This window comes from Pteropus medius, unplaced genomic scaffold (assembly GCF_902729225.1).
Source record: "Pteropus medius unplaced genomic scaffold, Ma_sr-lr_union100, whole genome shotgun sequence".
Classification (NCBI taxonomy): Eukaryota; Metazoa; Chordata; class Mammalia; order Chiroptera; family Pteropodidae; genus Pteropus; species Pteropus medius.
In genome coordinates this window covers 20,976,349-20,997,242 of record NW_024349802.1, presented here as the reverse complement: position 1 = coordinate 20,997,242, position 20,894 = coordinate 20,976,349, and the positions used below count along the sequence as shown (strand labels likewise).

At 49.4% G+C, this 20,894-nt stretch overlaps 1 protein-coding gene and 1 long non-coding RNA gene across 3 annotated transcripts; one reads left to right on the top strand and one right to left on the bottom strand.

The window, feature by feature from the left end:
- Positions 1-11,861: 11,861 nt before the first annotated feature.
- HAND1 (heart and neural crest derivatives expressed 1) lies at positions 11,862-15,359 on the top strand. Of its 2 annotated transcripts, none has more exons than XM_039836673.1 (2): positions 11,862-12,798; positions 14,407-15,359. In XM_039836673.1, the coding sequence occupies exons 1-2, from the start codon at positions 12,247-12,249 to the stop codon at positions 14,506-14,508; spliced, it is 654 nt and encodes a 217-aa protein (XP_039692607.1). In that variant the 5' UTR covers positions 11,862-12,246; the 3' UTR covers positions 14,509-15,359. The 2 variants fall into 2 exon arrangements, with proteins under 2 accessions (XP_039692607.1, XP_039692606.1); XM_039836672.1 differs by having other exon boundaries at positions 11,869-12,798; positions 14,404-15,359.
- On the bottom strand, positions 14,678-17,606 carry LOC120581613 (uncharacterized). The gene is made up of 2 exons (XR_005647349.1): positions 17,425-17,606; positions 14,678-17,080 (listed from the first exon to the last, which is right to left on the bottom strand). It is a non-coding gene; the product is annotated as an uncharacterized LOC120581613 (long non-coding RNA).
- Positions 17,607-20,894: the final 3,288 nt, after the last annotated feature.

Sequence of the window (20,894 nt, the reverse complement as noted above, 5' to 3'; positions counted from 1 at the left end):
GTTAGCTATCTTCCATTACTGGGCTTCCTAAACTTGAATGTGCACAGGAATCCCTTGGATTGTTTTTAAAATGTAAATTCTGATTCAGTAGGTTTGATGTGAGCCAAGATTCTGCATTTCTAATTAGCCCCCAGGTGATTCTGATGCCAAGTTAGACAATAGGTGCTCAGATATTCCATTTCTTTGGTCTAACTATTCTCACCAATGGGACAGTTTTTCTCCTCCGTCGTTTCTTCCTCTCTCCCTCTCTTTTTTCCCATCCTTTCATAGATGTGTTTGGAGAATCAATGGGAGCAAATCACAGCTCTACTTCTCACCAGCTAAGGAAGCTTGAAAATGTTACTTCCATTCTCTGTGCCTCAATAGGAAATAACTGAACTTTTCTGATGAAGTACTTTTGAGATGAACGAGACAGTCCACACAAAGTACTTAATACATTGCCTATCGCATTATGAGTGCCAAATAAATGTTATTATTTTTATTGCCAAAGTTGGCAAAATTATCATCCATTATCCCACCAATAACTACATCAACAATGATTGTTTTGAGATGTCTTCTGTCATATACCTATTTGATGGTTTCAGATTTTAGTTGACACTTGAGTGCAGCTTTTAGAAACCCAGTGAAATCTCTTACGTGCATTTGGATGTGGTTTCATGCTATTGTTTTGTCTTAAAAATAAAAATGTTATTATTTTGGGGGAAAAAAGTCCAATATGTTTAATTTTGTGTCCTGCTATTTTTACTCAACATTAAATCATATTCACTTTTCCCTAGAAATTCATTCTAACTGTAAATGGGAGCAGGTGCAAAGTATGACTTCTGGAATCAAGGACTAAATGCAAACCTCAAATCATTCCACTGAACTTGGCTGAGGTCTGACTCCATGCCAGGCGCAGTCTAGCCCTGTCAGTAGACACACGACTTAGGGCCATACAAACACATAAACCATCAGGACTGGATAGTCTCTGGGGAAGATCTGGGGGCCTGAGGTGACATAATGAAGGGGCACAGAGCTAAGATCAGAAACCACAGCCTTCCTTGTGAAGGAGGCAGCCAGGGACTTATCTAAGGCAGAGAACCTATTTTAGTCCCATTTTACTAATTTGGGTGAGATTTTATTTTTAAAATTCCATGGGCCAGCTTTCCTCATAAAAGACTATTCCGTCAACCATGTCTTCCTAAGCACCCACTATCTGATGGGAATCTACTATATGATCAACTTCTGGGTGACCATATTGCCAGAAGCATCTTCTCTGAATTGTCTATATTAAGCAAGTTATGATTCATTCATATATTCCACAAACATTTATTGAGTAATTTCTATGTGTGGGTACTATACTAGGTGCTGGGGATGAGTCATTGAATAGATTCAGCTCCTCTCCTCATAGGGTGCATATCCTCATTATGATGAGTCATCTATTTAGATGCAAGCTGATGAGTACCTTATGCTACGATTAAAATGATGACCATGACCTTCATGTAACAGAAAGGAGTCTTAGTACATCATGTTTGGGGCGAGAGAGTAAAAAGAAGTTACATTGCTCATAGTCTTCTTTAATGAGAGTACATTATTGTCCTGAAAATATCGTTAGAGAAATAAAAATATTTTTAACCTTTTAACTACCCCTCTCCTCCAAAACACGCATCATCGTCGTGGTTAAAACCAAGAACTTTGGAGTCATGGAGACCTGGGTTTGAACCCAATCTCTCCAACGTCCTAGCTGAGTGACCTTGGGCATGAAACCCATAGATATAAAATAGGGTTGATAGTATTGCTGTGAGAATTAAGTGAGAGATGTGTGCACAGTGTGTAACATATAGTAAGAGCTTCGTGCAGCTGTCACTGTTAGTGTGCTGTGACCGAAGACTGGGGGCGTCTGCCTCATAGTTTCAGGAAAGAACTGCACATCTGTAAACTGCTAAGACCCCGCCATCCTGCTTCTGGGGCTGTCTGTGAGATTTTGGTGGAGCCTTCAAAAATCTACTCTGACTCTTCTGTTTGGTACAAGGTGGGGACCACCCCACTGAATTACAACCAACGGTGATGGCTAAGCTGCCTCAGGCAAGGACAACCTTAAACTAATATCAGACAGAACAAGAGCAGAAAGCTGTCAGATCAAGTGACAAGACATGGAGAAGAAACATACACATGTTTAAATGTCAAGGGTCGCAGTGACAAATATATCTGAGTTTGTGCAATTATATTTTTCCCTAGGGCAGAGAATGAAATATAGAACGTGAGGGTTAGAAGTGACTTTAGAGATCATCCAATCCCACAGCTTCATTTAGCCACTTATTTCCTTCAGTGACTGTTTTTTGGAGGCCCTACTATACGTATCAGATGTGTGCTGGGCACTATAGGTAGGACTGATGAGGACAAGAGCCTTGTCTCCTTTTGGAGTCTATAGGATTCGGTGGAGAAAGCTACAGCCTAGAGAGCCTAAATAGCTTGTTAGAATCACAGAAATTTTAATTTTCTTTCTATGTTTTTCTGTATATTCTGAAATTTCCACAGTAGACATGTTTCACATTTAACTGTGTATCTATATTTACTACATCCCATAGGTAACCGGAGAAGTACTTTGTTAGTAAATAGGTTACTCTCGCGTCCCTACTATGTCCATATAAGTCAAATTCTCAAAGCAGAGTTCCTGTATCAGAATCTGCAGTGAGCATTACTGAAAACGCAGGTCCCGTGGCCACCCCTGTCCTACAGGGCTCTCTGCATTGGAAACGAGGGGACTGTGATACCCACCGAGCTTCAAGAAGGAATGCCTATTACAATGATTCCATGTAGCAAAGAAAGCAACGATTTTTTTTAAAAAATGGACCGAGACTTTAAATTTAAATTAATGCAGTAAGTTCATGAAAACAAACACATTAATCTTTTATTGGAATAAAGTCAACTCCTCCCTTTTTCCCTCTAGTGCCATAGCTAATTGCATCCATTATGTGTTTTTAACAGGTGCTATAAATCAGTGTGCCTGGGAGAGTGGAGTACGCTGTGGAGAGGCTGGGGAGAGAGGTACGCTGGAGGGGGCGTTCTTTAGCTTACAGAATGGAATACAAACCAAGTTGCCCGTTTCCTTAGAGCAAGCAGCTCAAAGCTCTCCGTTCTGAGCCTTCTCCTCTCCCGCTGGCTAGCCCCTCTCAGCTGCCGGGGGTTGCATAACAGCCTTTTCCGGGCCCTACAAATCACAGCCCTGTCCCACTTCTTGAACAGGCGCCCTTTACACTGCCCAGCCTCACATCCCCCAGCATTTGTAACCTCTCTCTTTTCCAGGTTATCATCATCTCTGTCAGATCTGAAGTTAAACAACAAGAAACATGTCAGGTGAGAGGCTGGGAGAGACACTTGGCTGTTTATGAAAAATATTCCATTACAATCTGATGCAAAATATTAGGATGCATCTGCCAACGCCCAGCTCTGAAAGGTTCCCTTCCTCCACAAGCGAGCTGATTAGTGTGTGGTTCTAACCAATGTTTATCTTCTCTGGTTCCGTGGCAAACACCCTGGGAAGAACCTGGCTTAGTTGATGTGTGGTTGCCTGGTATGTTCAGATTCATTCAATTAGGATACCCAGTTTGAGACGTAATGGGTTTTGGTGATGTCAATAGACTGATTGGTTTTTATACACATGCACAGAAAGATTTGATTTCCTCTGTGGAATTTATGGCAGGGAAAAGAGGTAATTACATTAATTTTTGCTCTGGTTTCTAGGTTTTCCTTTTCTGTTCTCTCTTCTGCCACCTTTGTTGTGTAAATATATATATATACACACATACACTCACTTTTCGGGAATCTTGCATGGATGAAAATGAATTTAATAACTACCAGTGGTTGGTTTGAGTTTAGAGCTGGGTTTCACTGTGACTTTTTCCTTCTTTTTTTCTTTCTTTTTCTTTTTCTTTTTTGTTTCTCCATGTTCTGGAGATTTGGGAAAACGAATGTGAACAGTCTCATGGCCTGTGGTGTGTGTGAGTGAGGCGACAGGGTGGTGGCCATGTAGCTAGGCTGTGGTGGTCACACCAGGAAGAGGTGGTCTAATCCAGGCTTTCTGGAAGAGAACCCGTTGTCATATTTAATAATCAGGTAAAACCAAAACGTCGTTTCCCTTTACCCAGTCATCGATCAGGCCTCTCACCTTTCTTTACTGATTTCTGTTTCTTCTATCGTTCACGTCTCTTCTCATCTCCCGCTCCAGAGAAAAATTCTGCTGCAGCAAGGAGACCGGCAGGGCAGAAAGAGGCTGACACCGAGAAAGGTGCCCGTAAGAAGACTGAGGTGACAATCCAAAGGATCAAGACTCTCGGTTCGCTAAGTTTGCAGGGTTCCTACTCCATTCATGTCTCCATTCTGAAGCCAAGGCCCTTTTCCCTATCCCTGACTTTCTGTGGAAACCCTCGCCCCAAATAGCGCTTAGATGGGAGAGCCTGGAGCGGACAGTTTGCCCTGTCCTCCATGGGAACTCTGCCAGAGAAGTGCATCGTTCTTAGTGGAAAAAAAAAAAAAAAGGCGAAGAGATGTGGCTTTAAAGTAAAGAGACAAAGAAGACCCTTGAGAAATTTAGAAATTCAATGGAAAAAGCAAAAAACCCGGAGCACTTAACTTTTCTCCCAAAGGACAGGAGAGCCTGCCAGTTCCCCAGCAACGGCAGAGCTAAGCGTTTTCAGTGTCAACATTAAATCCCATTTTTGTTTTTCTCTTCCGAAGTGTGTTTACAGTTGACCATTATGGGAAAGATGACGGATGTAGCCTGGTCCCGTTTAAAATATTAAGACTGATCACGATACAGTTTCTCGCCCACAGACTGGGTTTCTGGATGCCTATAGGCAGAAGGGAAGAGTTGAGCTCAGAAATTTTCACCAGTAAGTGTAGCCAGCCGCTGATCTATGGCCCCACCCAGAGCCCAAACAGTTAGCCTCTTACCGGCTTCTCCTCAAACAAGTATAGATTTCCCAAGATTAATACCTTTGCCTCCAAGCCACTTAAAAAGTCAATATCTTGGTCCGAATCCTGTCACCAGTGGGCAGGTCCCATGGCGCATGAGAGCAAGGCCATTTTAGATTGGGAAAACTGAGGCCCACGGAAGGAGAGGCTCGTCTTCCTCTACCCCCATACCCAAGTTTTAAGGGAGGACAACAAAGAGGAGCCCTCTGTCCCCTCACCTGTTCTGACCCATTTCTACCTTGCACCAGTTCTTAACCTCTCGGCGCGAACTAGGTTGATCGGACTCGGTTTTCTCTACCGAAATGTATTTCTCTACTAAAATTGCATTTGTTTGAGCCAAAGGCTGACGCGTATAGATCACTTGCAGCAGGTAGTGGCCGAGGGCTCCGCAGAGTGCAGGGGATGCGCTTGCGCTGCAGGCGGCCGCAGACGGGCTGGGATCCGCTGTCGCACAATCTCGGATGGCCACACTACCTTGCCTCCTTTCTTGCGCAGAACTGGGTCGCCCCCAGCGCACTCCTTTGCCTACTCTGGGGCACAGAAGTTTTGAGTGGATACTCAAGCCCTCTCCCTGAATAGTGCTTAGGTGGACGAGCCTGGAGCAGAGTTTTCCCTGTCCCCCGCGGGACCGCTGCCAGAGAAGTGCATGATTCTTAGTTAAAAAAAAAAAAAAAAAGTGGAGAGACATGGCTCAGCCCTGTATTTCCGGGAGAAAGGAGACTCGTGAAGGACCTGTGCGTTCAGCTCTGCCTGGACTACAGGGCTCCCTGGCCTATGGAGCCCGTGGTGTCTGTCCTTGGGGACTTGTCCCCAGCCCCAGCCTTTCCTCAGCCTTCAGTTGGGGTCCGATAACCCCAGGAGATAGGGGAGTGGGTTGATCCCGTTCTCCCGCGGAATTTGTTTGCACTAAGAAAGGGGGCGAAATTCCCTGACTTGGGAAGCAACAGTCAGGCGGTGAAACTGACCTTCATGACACTGACCAGAGATAAACCTCTTGGCATAAAACAACCCGGCACGCAATTTATCAGTCGGTTAGGGACCAGCTACAAGCGACTCGTGGAGCAACCGAGGGCCACAAAACTAGCCAGCGCGCGATGAACGAAAAAACCAGATATGTCTGAAACAGACTGGTGCACAACAGAACACCATTCACTGACCACCTGAAACTGATCGCGTGAGACTGACCAGGATGAAATTGCCCGGAAAGCAACGGGACTGGTTGAAAGGAGCCAGAATGAAATCCACCTGCCTGCTAGCTCTGAACAAACCACCGCCAGGACTTGGAGCGGGGAGGGCTGCAGAGGGCCGCAGGGTAGACGGGGAGGGGGGCTTGTCGCCCGCTGCCCGGAAGAACCTGCCTGGAGCTGCTGCGGGGACCCGGCGGGGGCGGGGGTGTCCAGTGCTTTTTGATTTACAACTGCCGCGCCCCAAGCGATCCCATAAATTTGGGGGCCGTTTTCACCAAAACTGAGTTACGATTTTTCAAATAAATACATTTTCCGATCAGACGGGGTTCTGTTTAGGTTGACCATGTCCCGAAGCAGACATCTCTCCACGCGGAAAATACACAGAGGAGGAAACGGAGCCTGGACGAAGCTCAGACGACATAAAAGCTTGTGTAAACACGTTGTCATTTACCGACTTCGGAAGAGAAAGGGAATGGGGGAAGAAGATGTTTAATTCTCTCTTGAATCCTCAGGTCCCAGCCCCGAGGGAAGACACGGAAAATTTAATATTCTTTTTCCATAAGCTTGATTTGTGTTACTCATTAGACAATGGGCAGCATCAGGTTTACCTTAAATAGATCTTGTATTTTTGAGGCTGTAACAAACCTAAGAATGGATAGAGTTGACCCCGCCCCCCTTAGTTTTTCTTTAGGATAAAGTGTGGGGGAGATAAACCAGAATAGATTATTTTAGCAGTGGAGGGTCTTCAGTTTCTAGCTGTGTGCCCCATGCTCTGGGCCTGTCTTGCCACCTGCAAACCACGGAAACCAGACTAGGCGTCAGAGGCCCCAGCTGCACACAAGAGCATTCACACATGATTCCGTGCACAACTGCAGAAAGCTCGGGAACCCCACCACCAGCAACGACACACTCTAAAGGGTAGAGAATGTCAGCTTGTTTGTGGCTTGTACCTTCTCTGGCCAGATCACCCCTTATCCCAGGAAAAGAGGGAATAAGGGAAAGAGAGAGGCTCCCATGGAACCCGTCTCCCCTGGAGGTCTGGCCTGTCTCTGCCACTCATTGGCTGTGTGCCCTTCGAATAGCTCCTTCCCCTCTCTGGGCCGGTTTCCCTGTTGGTTCTAACAGGATCTCTCAGTAGACTTGCTAGTTTCCCATACCAGCCAAAGCAACGAGGCCTCACCCTTTGAGCTTCTAAGGGGAGAAATTGAGCCATTTTCTATTTCTTCCCTGCCGCGACTGTCCCCCGGCTCTGGGGAGCAGGTTGGGTCAGATTGGAAAGTCCTAGACACTCTTTAGATGAAACAGAGAAATGTTTAAGGGATTTGCGCGCTCAAGCTGCGGGGTAAATGGCCCGCGGGCTGATTTATGGCGCGTTACTGCGCGACGCGATTCCCCAAGACAGCGAGAATATTTTACACCGCGCTAATATAAACAGGCGGCCGGCCGGGTCCTTTTTATGGAGTTCCTGTAATTACCCGCGCCCTGACAGGTCCTTGATTTACGGCCCTATTTAGATAAGGGGTCCGGTGCGGGGATTGCCGGTGGCGTCAAGGTCACGGGACTCGGCGGGAGAAGGTTTGCGGTAGGCGCCGTGGCATGGGCTCTCCGAGGCCTGCCAGTCAGGGGGTGGGAGTGAGGGGAGAGGGACCCCGAAGCCGAGGCTGCTGTCACTCCGGAGGTCCGAGGCTCAAGTAAAGCCGGTCCACTCTACAGATGCGGGAACCGAGTCCTGGAGGAGGCAGGAACTCCCTCACCAAAAACCAAAACCAAAACCAAACCAAAACGAACAAACAAACAAACAAAACAGCGAATGAAATGGGGGTGGGTGTGATCTAGAACTGGAATTCAGGTCTCTGGCAAAGTCGTCCCCACGCTTGGCGATGCTTGGTCTCCCCAACATCTAGCCTTATGACGGTGGGGTTCTGTAGGGTCAGCGGGGAAAGAGGACTCAACACCGTCAAAAAAAAAAAAAAAAAAAGTATGCCCAGATCCAAACAGAGCACTGAGCGGGGAGACCTGGACTGGACACCATCCCTATCCAGGGGGATGTAGTCCTGGGGATGGGTAACTCCATTTCTTCCCCCTGTGAAATTAACATTTCCAAAAACAGACACACCGTTTGTCCAGATTTACTGATACTGCGCTAAGAGCTACATCATTTCCTTTCATTTTAAACCGACCCTCTGGGTAGGTATTATTCCCACCCCCACCAGTTTACAGAGGAGGAAACTGAGGATGGGAAGGTTCACACCCGGAGAAATGCCAGTTCAAACCAGGTGGGCCCGATTCCACCGAGAGGCTCTCTTCAGCGCTCCTGTAGTACAACTTCCAACCTCTATGTGCTTATGCTGGCAACTGGGGTGAGAGTTCTTGCCGGACCTCACTAGCACAACTGGGGGAGGAAACGGGCATTTGAACATGCTCTGAGTACCCGACCTTCTGAAGGCGATATCTAGGTGAGCACTGTGGGGTTTCCCAGGGGAGGCCCCCAGGAAGGGGACGTATGGACTAGTGGGTAGGACACCGGAACCTCTGGCTCCTGGTCCTGGGTTCGTAGATGTGGGCCCAGGTAGAATGGAGTCCTTCCCTGAGCGGAGCACTAAATCTGCGTGAGATGAGAGGGGAACCAGGGTGAGGAATTACAGAACTCCAGACTATCAATCCTATCTCCTTCGGAAAATGGAGAAACTGAGACTCTTGAGAGGGAAAGAAACACAGTGAGGTGCTAGACAGAGCTAGAACTCTTTTGCCTCCCAGCGTAAAGCAATTTCTGCCAAACTCCTGGGTCCCAGCACCCTCCCCCACACACACCCTGTAGTGCCTGGGGCAAAGAGAACATCCTCACCAGGTACCCATTGTCCCTTTCCGCTGCACTCCAAAAGCACCTGAGCCAGACTGGAATTAAAAGCGCCTTGGGGGGCTCCCAGAAGGCCAGGTCTGGAGCCTAGGCGCCTTGTGGTCTACGCAGGCATGTCCCTGGCCTCCACCCTGCTGGACATCACACAGCCTGGAGTCCCAAGGGCCGCACTCTCAGAGCCGACGTGGCTCATCCGAAGACTTCCAATCCTTCCCAATCTTTGCCGGCAGGAGAAGGGGAAGCATCGCTTTCTGCCGCCCAGGTGGCCGGGAGCACCCCGCTCACAGGGGTGGGCAGCTGGGCAATTTCACGGGCCCTCAAGGGGTCCGATGGGACTGGAACATTATCATCACCCAGTAATGATAATGTATTCTCCACCGCACTAAGCAGGCTGGGTATTTGGCGGGTATATGCCGCCCTGAGTGATGTCTAACCACAGGAAAATCGTTGGGACACATGGGTGGGGGCTGAAGCATGAATTTGTAAGTATGTGGGTAATTGTGTGTACCTATGTGAGTGCTCCTCATTCATGTGGGTGCTGGGAAAATGGGCATACTACTTACCGTTCAACTTCATCAGCACACAAATGTGACTATATAGGTAAGACAGAAGATATGTCAAACTGAGTGTGTGCCGGTGTGTAATGTGCGAACATGTGAAAACATCTATTTCTGAGCATCTGTGCATGTACAGTAGTAATCATGGCTATGTACTTGTGTGTGTTTGCTAGCTGTGACACTGACAATACACAAAATGTATGATGTGGTTTTCAGACGTTTGTGCTGTGAATACAATTGTGGGGGAATTGCAAGAAAATACAAATTGGTTGTACCCCTACACAATTGTGACATAAGAGGTTGTGTAGAACCCTGCACTGGTGTGATATTTATGTAGAATGTATGTGCCTCTACTGGATGATGGTATTTTATGCATGTGGGCATTTAGACTTGGGAGTGGTTCAGCTGTAACATAGCTGCAGTGGGATGCGTGCTCTGTGGGTGATAGAGAGATAATGTGTAAAATCCTAGGAATGCATGAATATTGAAATGCTGTGTTGCGTGGGTGTATAAGTGTTATCTGAGAATGCATGTATTTGGGGGCGTATAGATATATGGACTTTTTATGTATGCAGGTGAATCGTGGGCATATATGTGTGCCTGTGTAATTGTGGGCTGAGTGTGCCACTATGAGAGCCTGCGGGTGAAGATCGTTCCTGGATTAGGACAAAGACTGGGTGTGTGTTGAGGACTGAGGTCCTTCTCCATTAGTATTTACTCTCCCCGCGCAGTCACTCAAGAGCGCCTCCAGGCCAGGGAGGCGCGGGACCCCGCGGAGCCCCGGCGGAACTGGGCGCCGGGCGCTCCCTCCCCTCGAGCCTCCGGCTCCGCGCTCGGCCCAACCCCAGCGCTGCTGGCGCCAGGCGCCCGGAGAGCGGCGGGTTTCCAGCTCGCCTCAGGCAGGAAACCAGGACCCCCCCTCCCCCCACGCACCTCTAGGGCCCACAGCCCTGCCGAGCTCCCCGCCCCTCCAGGGGAACTGGCTGGCTCAGGACTAGGTGTTTGTGCCCTTCTCTCCAGTAGGGCCCCCGCCCGTTCCATTTCCAGGAGAGGATCGCCACAGAACCCACTCCTCACCCGGCCCAAGGAAAATCGTTCATCTTCTCTAGGCCTCACTTTTTCTGTATGTACAAGGAAAGAGTTGGCCTTTCTCCCTCGGCCTTTGGACTATGGGTCAGGCATACAGTGCATGTCGATAAATAATTAAATGAATGGGTAAAGGAATAAATTTGCCCTCTAAAAAGAGCAGTCCCATGTCATCGTCCCCTTTCACCCTCACCTCCACATTGCTTTTGAGAGAAGGGCACACTCCTCCTACCCCACGCAGGGAAGGGGCGCTGGGACAGGTTGGTGAGATGGAGAGAAGGGGACGGACGCCTGGTCCTGAGCCAGCCGGTTCCCCAGGTATGAGGACATCAGCTAGGAGGACATGCAGCGGGCGGGAGGACGCAAAACCCCAGCCGAAAGCGCTGCCCCCTGGGAGTTCCTGGTCCCGACCGACACGCGCCCAGGGAAAGCAACCTGTGGAGAGACTCGGACAGGCCGGGAAAGGCCCTGGCGCGTAGGGGAAAGAGCGGAGGTCCGCGCAGCCAGACCAGGTCTCTGCACTGGTGGATGTGAGATCACCCGCGGCACGTTTCTCCTGCTCCGCGAGCCTGGCGGATAGTGTGGAGATCCTGGCCCCTTCTGTATATATTTACGGCCAAACGCGGATTCCTCCTGGTGTGCGCTTTGGCACTTTATAGAATCGAACTTCTCAAGCGGGGATGACCTGGGTGGAGTAGTCCGACGTTAGCCGCGCTTGGCGCCTGCTGAGTCCGGCGGAGAAGAAGCTGCCTCCGCCCAGAGTTGGCGGGCACGTAACCGGTGCCCTAACTGCTCCCAGTTGGTATAGGACTGACGACTAAGGGCTGGGGGTGCTGAGGGAAGAACGTCAGGGGCCTATCCTGCCTCCAGCAGCTCCCTCTCATTTTCTGGCTCTGATGGCAAGCGGAGCAATGATGCTCCGGGACTGGGGACCGCTGGAATTCCTGTTTTGAATTCTGGAGGGTCTAGAGCAAGAACCTTTCTTTCTCCTGGCCTCAGTTTCCCTATGTGTAAAATCAAGGGGTGGGCTCTAGATGAAGGCCTTCTTTTCCTTGGATGATTCTAGATTCCTTTCCTTGGGTCCAGGGTGGGGGGAGGGAGGGGATGGCAGCCACCTTCCAGGGCGTTGACAGGCCTGTGCCTCAAGTACGTAGCCCCCGCCTCCCCACCCCCCCAACCAAGCTGGGAACTGGGGGAAGGAGGGGCGGAGGCGGGACTGCCTCTGTGTCCCCGAAGGCAGCCTAGAGGCTAGTGGCACAAGCGGAGCTTAAAACCAGGGACGGACACCCTCCCCTTCCTCCTCCCCACCCCCCTGCCATTGGCTCCAGGGAAAGGTTGACATCAAAGCCGTGGCCTTATATAAGCCAGACCCTGAAGGAGAGGCCGCAGAAGGGTTAAACAGGTCTCTCGACGTCAATATCCTCGCCCACGACAGAAACCAAGGCTGCGGCGGGCTGCGCGTCTCTTTTTCAGCCTTGCCCGGACTCTCCCAAAGCCCACGCCCACCGGAGCGTGGCCCCAGAGCCCACGCGTGGCCCCGGCAGTCTCCGGGGTGCATGGAGCAGCACTAACTGGGCTGGCTGCGCAGGCCAGGGTCTGCTCCAAAATGAACCTCGTGGGCAGCTACGCACACCATCACCACCATCACCACCATCACCACCCGCACCCCGCGCACCCCATGCTCCACGAGCCTTTCCTCTTTGGCCCTGCCTCGCGCTGTCACCAGGAGCGGCCCTACTTCCAGAGCTGGCTGCTGAGCCCCGCTGACGCTGCCCCGGACTTCCCCGCCGGCGGGCCACCGCCCACAGCCGTAGCAGCCTCTGCCGCTTACTGTCCCGACACCAGGTCCGGCCAGAGTCCGGGGCGCCTGGAGGCCCTTGGAGGCCGCCTGGGGAGGAGGAAAGGCTCAGGACCCAAGAAGGAGAGGAAGCGCACGGAGAGCATTAACAGCGCCTTTGCGGAGCTGCGCGAGTGCATTCCCAACGTGCCCGCCGACACCAAGCTCTCCAAGATCAAGACTCTGCGCCTGGCCACCAGCTACATCGCCTACCTGATGGATGTGCTGGCCAAGGACGCACAGGCCGGCGACCCTGAGGCCTTCAAGGCCGAACTCAAGAAGGTGGATGGCGGCCGCGAGAGCAAGCGGAAAAGGGAGCTGGTAAGTTCGGGGGGCTGGGCAGGCTCCAGCCAAGGGCACAGGGCTGTGAGCACCCTTAGGCCAGCGTGTAGTGGAAGGAGTCTGCGTTGCCGTGTGCGAGATTTTGAGAGGCTGCAGGGAATTCTGAGATGGTCAAAATGTGGAATTGTGTGCATAAGGGAGAAAGACTCGTATTTGAACTTCGTGTGTAATGGGAGACAGTGTTTGTAAGGCTGAGAACGAAGGCAGAATCTTAACCTTTTTGGAGGGGGTCCTCGGGTCCCTTTTAAGAATCCATTGGAAGTTTAAGACCCCCCCTCCCAAATCATATATTTTGCTTCCAATTTCGAGGGGTCCTGCACCATCTCTGGGTGCTCCTGGAAGCCAGGTTAAAAATGCTGTAGAAGTTGTCACTTTAATATTTATCCATATGGGCTCAGTTACTGTTTTCAAAGGGCCTTTGCTGGAAATGGAGAGGCTAGTCTACCTCCATCATTGTACAGATAGGGAAACTGAGGCTCAAGCATGGGATTTGACATGGCCACCTACCCGACGAGTCAGAGGTGCAGCTGGGGTAAAACAAGTCAGAGTTTCTACTCAGTTCAGAGCGCCTTCCGCTGTGCCTCTTTCCAAGGACCAGTTCCAAGGGCGACCTCGATGGTTTTGTGTGTCAACGCCAAGAAATGAGGGCCAGTCTCACCCATTTCTTTTGGCTTTGTAGATCGCAGTTTTCACGCAGACATTCTCGATCCTCTCCAGTGAGGGCGACACTTTCTGAAGCCTGGTTCGCTGGCTCAGGGCAGTGGAACCTCAGAGGGTGGAGATTTCCAGGCTGGAAAACTAGTTTCTCTAGGTTGGTGCGCTCAGGCCCACTGCCCGTGAAAGCTGACTAGAGAGCCCCATGACTTTGATCTGGTCCTCAGGGGCTGTAGGAAAAGCTCACCTGGGGAAACTGGGGAAGACAGATAGGTATCCAGACTCTAAGCCACAGTCTGGGGCTAGAGGAGATGCAGGCCCGGGTGACGCCTTGGTGGAAGCCGTTATTGGCAGTATCCCCATCTCCTGCAAGTTACTACCTCCTTCAAGTAGCACTGCTTGGTTCTGCTAAGAAAGTGCGTGTGGAAGGAGGATGCTAGGCCAGGCCGACTGCCTCTCTTTTACCTAGCGGTCTGAGGCTTTCTAGCGCCGGCTGGTGGGGACCCAACACCTAGTATCCAAGCCCAGGTGCTAAACCAGGTAGGAAAGCTGGTGGGATGTGTTGGAGGAGCAAGTCCAAGAGCAGAAAACTGTTGATTCCCACCCCTCCCATTCCAACCTCTGCAGTCTCTCTTGGGCACCATTTAGCCAAACCTAAGCGCATCAATTTCACTAGATGCAGAAAATTCTCATTACCAAACCTCACGAAGCTGCCCAGCCCATCCTCCCCGCCACGGGAACTCGGTGCATAAAGGCAAATTTATGAGCCTGTTTGCCTATTTCACAAACAGAAATCTGCCACTTATTTAAAGGCTCCTAGTTACTGCTCCCAACACCTTTTCCCCCACCCCACTCTATGCCCAGGCGGCTGGAGCAGAAAATTTTAAACCTGTCTCTCTCGCCTCTTTTCTTATGTGTGTCCTCTGGCAGCAGCAGCACGAAGGCTTTCCTCCCGCCCTGGGCCCAGGCGAGAAGAGGATTAAAGGGCGCACAGGCTGGCCGCAGCAAGTCTGGGCGCTGGAGTTAAACCAGTGAGCTGAGGACCCCGCCACCGCGGCCCGACCCGGAGCCCGGGAGGAGAGGAAGGCAGCAGCGAGTTGCCAGGCCCTGGGTGCCAGGGGCTTATGAGGGTGCATCCTGTCGAGCCTCTGCTGCCTGCTGGCAGGTCGCCGGCTGCAACAACACACTTGGATCGCACGTGCAATGTCATTTGAAATTGTTTTTAATACATTAAGAAAAAGAGAAATATATATATATCCACCCCCAAAACCGAGAGGGCTACTCTTGGAGGCACTATGTGGGAGGGAGGGACTGCAGGACCCGAGTGGGCTAAGCGCACCCTTCCAACCCTTCTGGGGCGAATTTGGAACCCCCAGCGCCTTCCCCACTACCTATATGGCTCTCTTTCTCACCCGCCCCCCCTCCCTCGTCAAAATTCTCTGGCGCTCCCTTCCCTGATTAAAATGCAATAAGAGGAATCAATAGTTTTCTGCCATGGACAGAGAAGCAGACCAGGAAGATGGAGGGCTGGCTGCCTTTTGTTGTTGGTCTCCCTCAAACAGTGATGTTTTTACTTTATTTTTTGTTGCTGCACTTCCTACTTAGTTCCAAGGGAAACGCTTGCCTGCCTTTTCTTTCTCTCTTCCTTCTTTTCTTTCTCTCTCTCTCTCTTTTCCTTCCTTCCTTCCTTTCTTAAGTAAAAGCGTTTTCCCTATGTTGAAAAGTTTTTATGTATTTAAACTACCTACGGTGCCTGCTGCGCTCAGGTGTTTGTTTATTCCCCTATCCCCACCCCTTTTCTACCTCAAACCTGTATGACCACTCACCGCCCCCTCCCTTTGCCAAAGCAGTATCTATGCTCTTGACCAATAAAACATTTTCCGAAATCGGAGGAAGCCTGTGTGATGTCTTGGTGGGTATCCCAGCTCCGTAATTTCTGCTAGGTGGAGAGCGTCCTATTTCTACCTTCTTTTGATAAATGCCAAACTACAAATCAAGGCCGAGGGGGCAGACAAAGGACATATTCCTGGAACAAAGAACAAAGTTCTCCTTATAATGCAACTGTGAGACAGGATAACTTTAGTGAACCCACAGAAAGGAAAACTGGAAAGGCATTAGACCCAGAGAGACTGGCTACGATTTAGGTAACTCGGCATGGTCTAACATCAGGTTAGTATGCACACCCATATCTACAGGCAGTGGTTTGGGATGATCAGGAATGGGGCATCATCCCCAGGGTAGTGTAGCTGGGTAGAGAGGGGTGTGCTCAGGAATACTATGTTCATGTATATGAAATTCTGAACACATCTGGGCGTGTAATGGTGCAGGAACTCATGGAGCCTGGTGCCTGGGGGTGGGGTGGGCGGGGGGGCTCTGCGGGTCTGCGTGGCACAGCTCCCGGCATGCAATAACGACTCGTCGAGTCGTAGCAGCTATTATTTTATACTTGAGTAAAAGAAGCTCGCGAGCGCTTCTGGTTAAATTCGAGACGTTTAGGTTTTTCTCCAGCAACAACGCACTCAACAAATAATTGTGATAACACGTGGATCTGCGCAAAGGGATGGAGTGTGCGCACACTAATTCCGGCATTTGTGCAGGAGAGCTATCTTTGTTCCCCCACGTGCGCTCCCGTGGCTGGGCGCGGGGGGCGAATGAAAACTGGTGCATTCGCCAAGGCGCGGGCTCTTGCTGGGCTAAACTGGGGCGGGCAAACGTGTTCCTGAATAATAGCCTACAGACAAGTAGCTTTACTGGCGCGCGAATGTGTACTAGGTACTAGCTAAGCGCTTTTATGCCTCCGAATAGCTCCCACGATTGCCCGAGGGTCGCACGGTGTGCAGTGCCTGCACGAGTCTTTGGCGCTCCCTGCGAGCGAGGCGCGAGAATGCGCGCACCAGTCCCTGGGCGCTCGCTCGCCCTACACCCGGAGCTGGGGGCCCTCGGCTTGGGGCCGAGAAAGGAGGCCCGGAGCAGCTCTGGAGCCAGGCATTTCCAGGCTCTTCATGCCGGCATCGGGGTGAATATGGGGCCCCATTAGTCTTGGCTGTAAACACCGTGGCAGGGGCCGAGCGGCCACGAGGGCCTTTCCGGACACGAAGGAGTTAATAAAAGGTGTTTTATGGATGCGAGGAAACGGTGGGGGAGGTGTGAGCTTCTCTCCAGTCTTACCCCCCCTACTTCTTCCTTTTTTTCCCTCTCGCCACCCGCCGCCAGATCAAACAGGCCGGTGATTTAACTGGGGCAACACCTCGCGGTAATGAGCCGTCCCGGCACACCCCTCCCCCGGCCCCAGTTCCCGGCCCCGGGCCCCAAGGCCCCTCGGGCAGGGGCAGAAAAGAAAAATCAAGGGTTTTCCCTTTTTCTTTCCAAGAGCTAGGACGCCCCTTAGAAATCCTGGCGCGCACGGGGACCGGTACTCAGGTAGCAAGCCGACGGAGGTGCCCCGACACGGAGGTAGGCCTTGTCTGGATTCGAATCCAGGACTCCAGCTTGGTTTGCAGACGGCCCTCCAGCTAGACACAGAGCGCGGCTCCGGCGACTATTTTTAGCCCCCAAAGTATCCTAGGCACGGGAAGAATGCGCACTCAGGTCCTGCTTTCTTGTAGCCCTGGCCAGTGAAAGAAGAAAGGGTACCGAGGGGTACCGCCCCCCGCGGCCGGAGCCACGTTTGCCATAACCAGCCCTGCTCGGAAAACCCCACCGGGCCGGGTCCAAACCCCCTCTGAAGGGGTGAAACCTCAAATTCAGCCTCAGCCACGTCCGGTCCCAATCTCCGACCTGGGAGCTGAGACAGGGCACCGGTGCCCATTGAGAGGGTCACCGGGATGTCCTCCCACTTCCCCCAGTCTTACTCCAGGGGCGTAGAATGCCCAGGCCACATTCCCACCCCTCGCTCCCTGGCCGAAAAGCCTGACCCCAGAGAGGAACGGAGTTGCTCCAGGTTTCACAAACCAGTCTGCGCCGGGATCCCCAGCCTCGGTCCTTCCCTTCCCACCGCCGCCGGCTCTCAAGCCTCTCATCCCTCTTTCGTCCTCCCCTCGCGTGAAACAGCTTTAGAGCCTGACGTTTATTTTCTTATTCTCTCCCAGGGTTCAATGCGGTTTGTCAGAAACCTACCTCGACCCCGCTGTGGCAGAGCGGTGTCGTTATTATTATTTTTAAATTAAGAGTGCCATTTTTTTTTTTAATCTAGGAAAAATGGAATGGTCACGAACCTAAAAGTAAATTCCAGGAATTTTTCGTAAGGAAATACTCACTGATGTTACAAATTTTTAACTACAGGACTAGTCTACTAAGGAGTGAAAAAACAGGAAAGGACCCAGATGTGCTATAATTACAGAATTGTAACTGGCTAAATAAATTCATCAGTACAATGGGTTACTACTCAGCCACTAGAAAAACTGTGAGAATTGTCATGGAGACTTTTCATTATACGTTAAGTGGGCAGGGACCCCTCCCAGGTTACTGAAGACTGTCCATCCTGACCTCCTTTATGTAAAAATGAGTGGATAAATGATTATCATTCAAGGAGAAAAATTGGAAGAATATATGCATCAACATATTTACCCCTCAGCCTCTGAGTTGTGGGAATAAGGATAATTTTGACTTTTCCTCCTGCTTAGCTATATTTCTCGACATTTTTTACAATGAATAAGTATTACTTTTGCAATAAAAAATAAAGTTGAAATTTCCTTCTAATTTCTCCTGTGGCCAGTGTACTCTCAGTACACTGTTTAGTCAACATACATTAATTGAGCACCCACTTGTGCTAGGCACTGTGGGTATAAACATAATGTGCAAGAAAGAATCCATATAATCACCACCAATTAATGTATAATAGTAAATGTTCATCATGAAGAGTTGATTATTCCTTCTGCAGTAAATGTAGTCTTTTTCTCATGTTTAAAATCTATTAATGCATGAAATAATAACAGCTAAAATTGGTTAAGGAAATTATTTAAGCCCTTGGCATGCAGTATTTCATCCTCATGAGGACTGTATGAGGTTAACACTGAGGCAGCTGAGGCTCAGTGAAGGACTTTGTTCAAGGTCATATAGACTGGTAAAGGCAGGTTGGGCTTAGATCAAAGGGCAGGTCTGGCTGTCTCCAGAGACCTGGCTTTTCCCCACAATCCTCTTCGTGTGTGTGTGTGTGTGTGTGTGTGTGTGTGTGTGTGGTGGTGTGGTGTGTATACAAATACAACCTCCTTAGTTCCCAAAGTAAGGTAGATGAAGAAAGAATGGGGTTTGTGAAGGGATCTGGGATCCTAACTCCAGCCTTCACCTGGAACTGTCTTCCTCTGTCCCTACTCAGAGTGGATTCCATCTATAAAATGAGGAAGGGGGTGGGCTCCTCCACCTCCAGGTTCTTTCCTGACTGTAACACTCTCATTCTAGGAATCAACTTTCTGCTCATGAAAAAACTCAGCACGTTCTTCTCTGCACTGGTCTCTGATGTTTGTACAGCGCATTCACCTTTCCTCGGTACTTTCACTTCTCTGAGCACATTTTTTCTCCCCAGAAACAAGAAAGGAGCAGGGCAGGGATTATGCTTCTCAAGGACAGGAGAAAGGAAGACTCAGAGAGGTGAAGGGACCAGCTCAGGGTCACACAACCAGTCAAGGCATTAGAAGGCAGTTTGCCGACTTCAGACCCGGGGCTCTCCTGGGAATGGCTATGGATCCTTTCTCTTCCTGCAACCAGCAGTTAAGCTTACGGTCTTGCTAAATCCTCATAAAAGAAACGAAACTAAGAAATCAGCCAATCTCATTTTTAAATGAAAAGTGACTGGGAAGAAAAAATATGCAGGCTCTAAAGTGTCTGAAACCAGCCTCCTGATTTAAACCTAATTTGTTTGAAAAAAATTTTTTTCAGCTGAGAGTTTTTACAGCTGAGCTCTCCCAAACCCATAAAAAACAAGGTTTATATGGGAAATAGTGAAAGACTCTTAACTATAATACACAGCATCTAATGTAAGCAGACAGAGACACTATATAAAGCTCCTACAAATGTTATTAAAACAAACAGAAATACACATTTATCCCCACAGAATGGACAACGGAAGGCATCGGACTTTTCAAGGAGTTCCAGAAGTCTACATTCACTGAAATGTTCAAAGCACCCCATAACACTGGGACCTCAAAGATCCTTACTCACCATCCAAACATTTCCCTCATTTTACAGAAAGAGAAACTAAGGCCGAAAGAGGCAAAGGCCTTGCCCAAGGTCACACAGGACACTGTATTCTTTTCTGCCTATTTAACACCTCGGCTTCTAGTGCAAGATAAAGAACAAAACAGTGGCCCGGAGACTCCGCACAAATTACTGAGCCTCAGTTTTCTCATCTACGAAATGGGAACGATCATTTCCTCAACTTCCTGGGGTTCGTGAGGATTGAATGAGATAAGGTGTGCAAAGTACTCAGCACGTTGTCCACCACAGAGCTACTTTTATTATTTCGTTTAATCTTCACAATAACCTCGTGAGGTATTAAGGATTTATTTCTGTCTGTTTGCTTGTTCTGGAAAGGTGGGACATATTTCTGACAGGCACGTAAGGTTGCAGTGACTTGTCCAAGGGCACACAGCCAGTAAGTGAATTCTTGGTTCAAAGACTTCACATTCCATATCATTAAAGTAAACTGAGGAGCAGGCAGGCTGTAGCAGTTGAATTTTCGAAACCATCTAAGGCAGCACTATACAGTAGAAATATATAGCAAGCCATAAATGCGAGCCATGTATGTAATTACAAATTTTCTAGTAGCGACATTAAAAAAGTAAAGAGGAACAGGTGAAATTAAATTTAGTAATATGTTTTATGGTATTCTTTATGAATATTTCATTCAATATGCCTAAAATATAATTTCAACATGTAGTTAATATAAAATTATTAATGAGATATTTTATATATATTTTTCATACTGAGACTTCAAAATTTGTGGTGTGTTTTATATTTAAAGCACATCTCAGTTTGGACCACATTTCAAGCATTCAATAGCCACATGTAGCTAATGGCTGCCATATTGAACAATGCAGGTCTTAATGCTCATGTAGCAGGAATATTAAACACGTAGCTTTAGTTAATCACATCAATAAATAGCTACCATTTACTAAACACTTATTGTGTACCAGGCAGCAGTGCTCAATATATATGGGCTCATTTGCCCCTCCTAACAACCACAGAGGGTAATTTATTCGCAGCCACATGACTATTAAGCAGCAGGGCTGGTATGCAGACCCAGATACATTTGTCTCCCAAACCTGCCGTTTTAGCTGCAGAGTTCCTTTACTTCCAGAGATATCTCAGTGTCGTAGTTGGACAGTGAGATGCGGAGGGTCCTCTGAAGGTTCCATCCAGTGGGTGGAGCCTTGGGCTCCAGATCCAAGTTTACCATGAGTCATGTGACCTCTGGTCAATCATCC

What these genes read in the sequence shown, in the direction of transcription:
- HAND1 (XM_039836672.1), top strand. Translation starts at nt 12,247, where the DNA reads ATGAACCTCGTGGGCAGCTACGCACACCATCACCACCATCACCACCAT. An exon ending in GCAAGCGGAAAAGGGAGCTG is followed by an intron (nt 12,799 to 14,403) that starts GTAAGTTCGGGG and finishes GTCCTCTGGCAG; the next exon opens with CAGCAGCACGAAGGCTTTCC.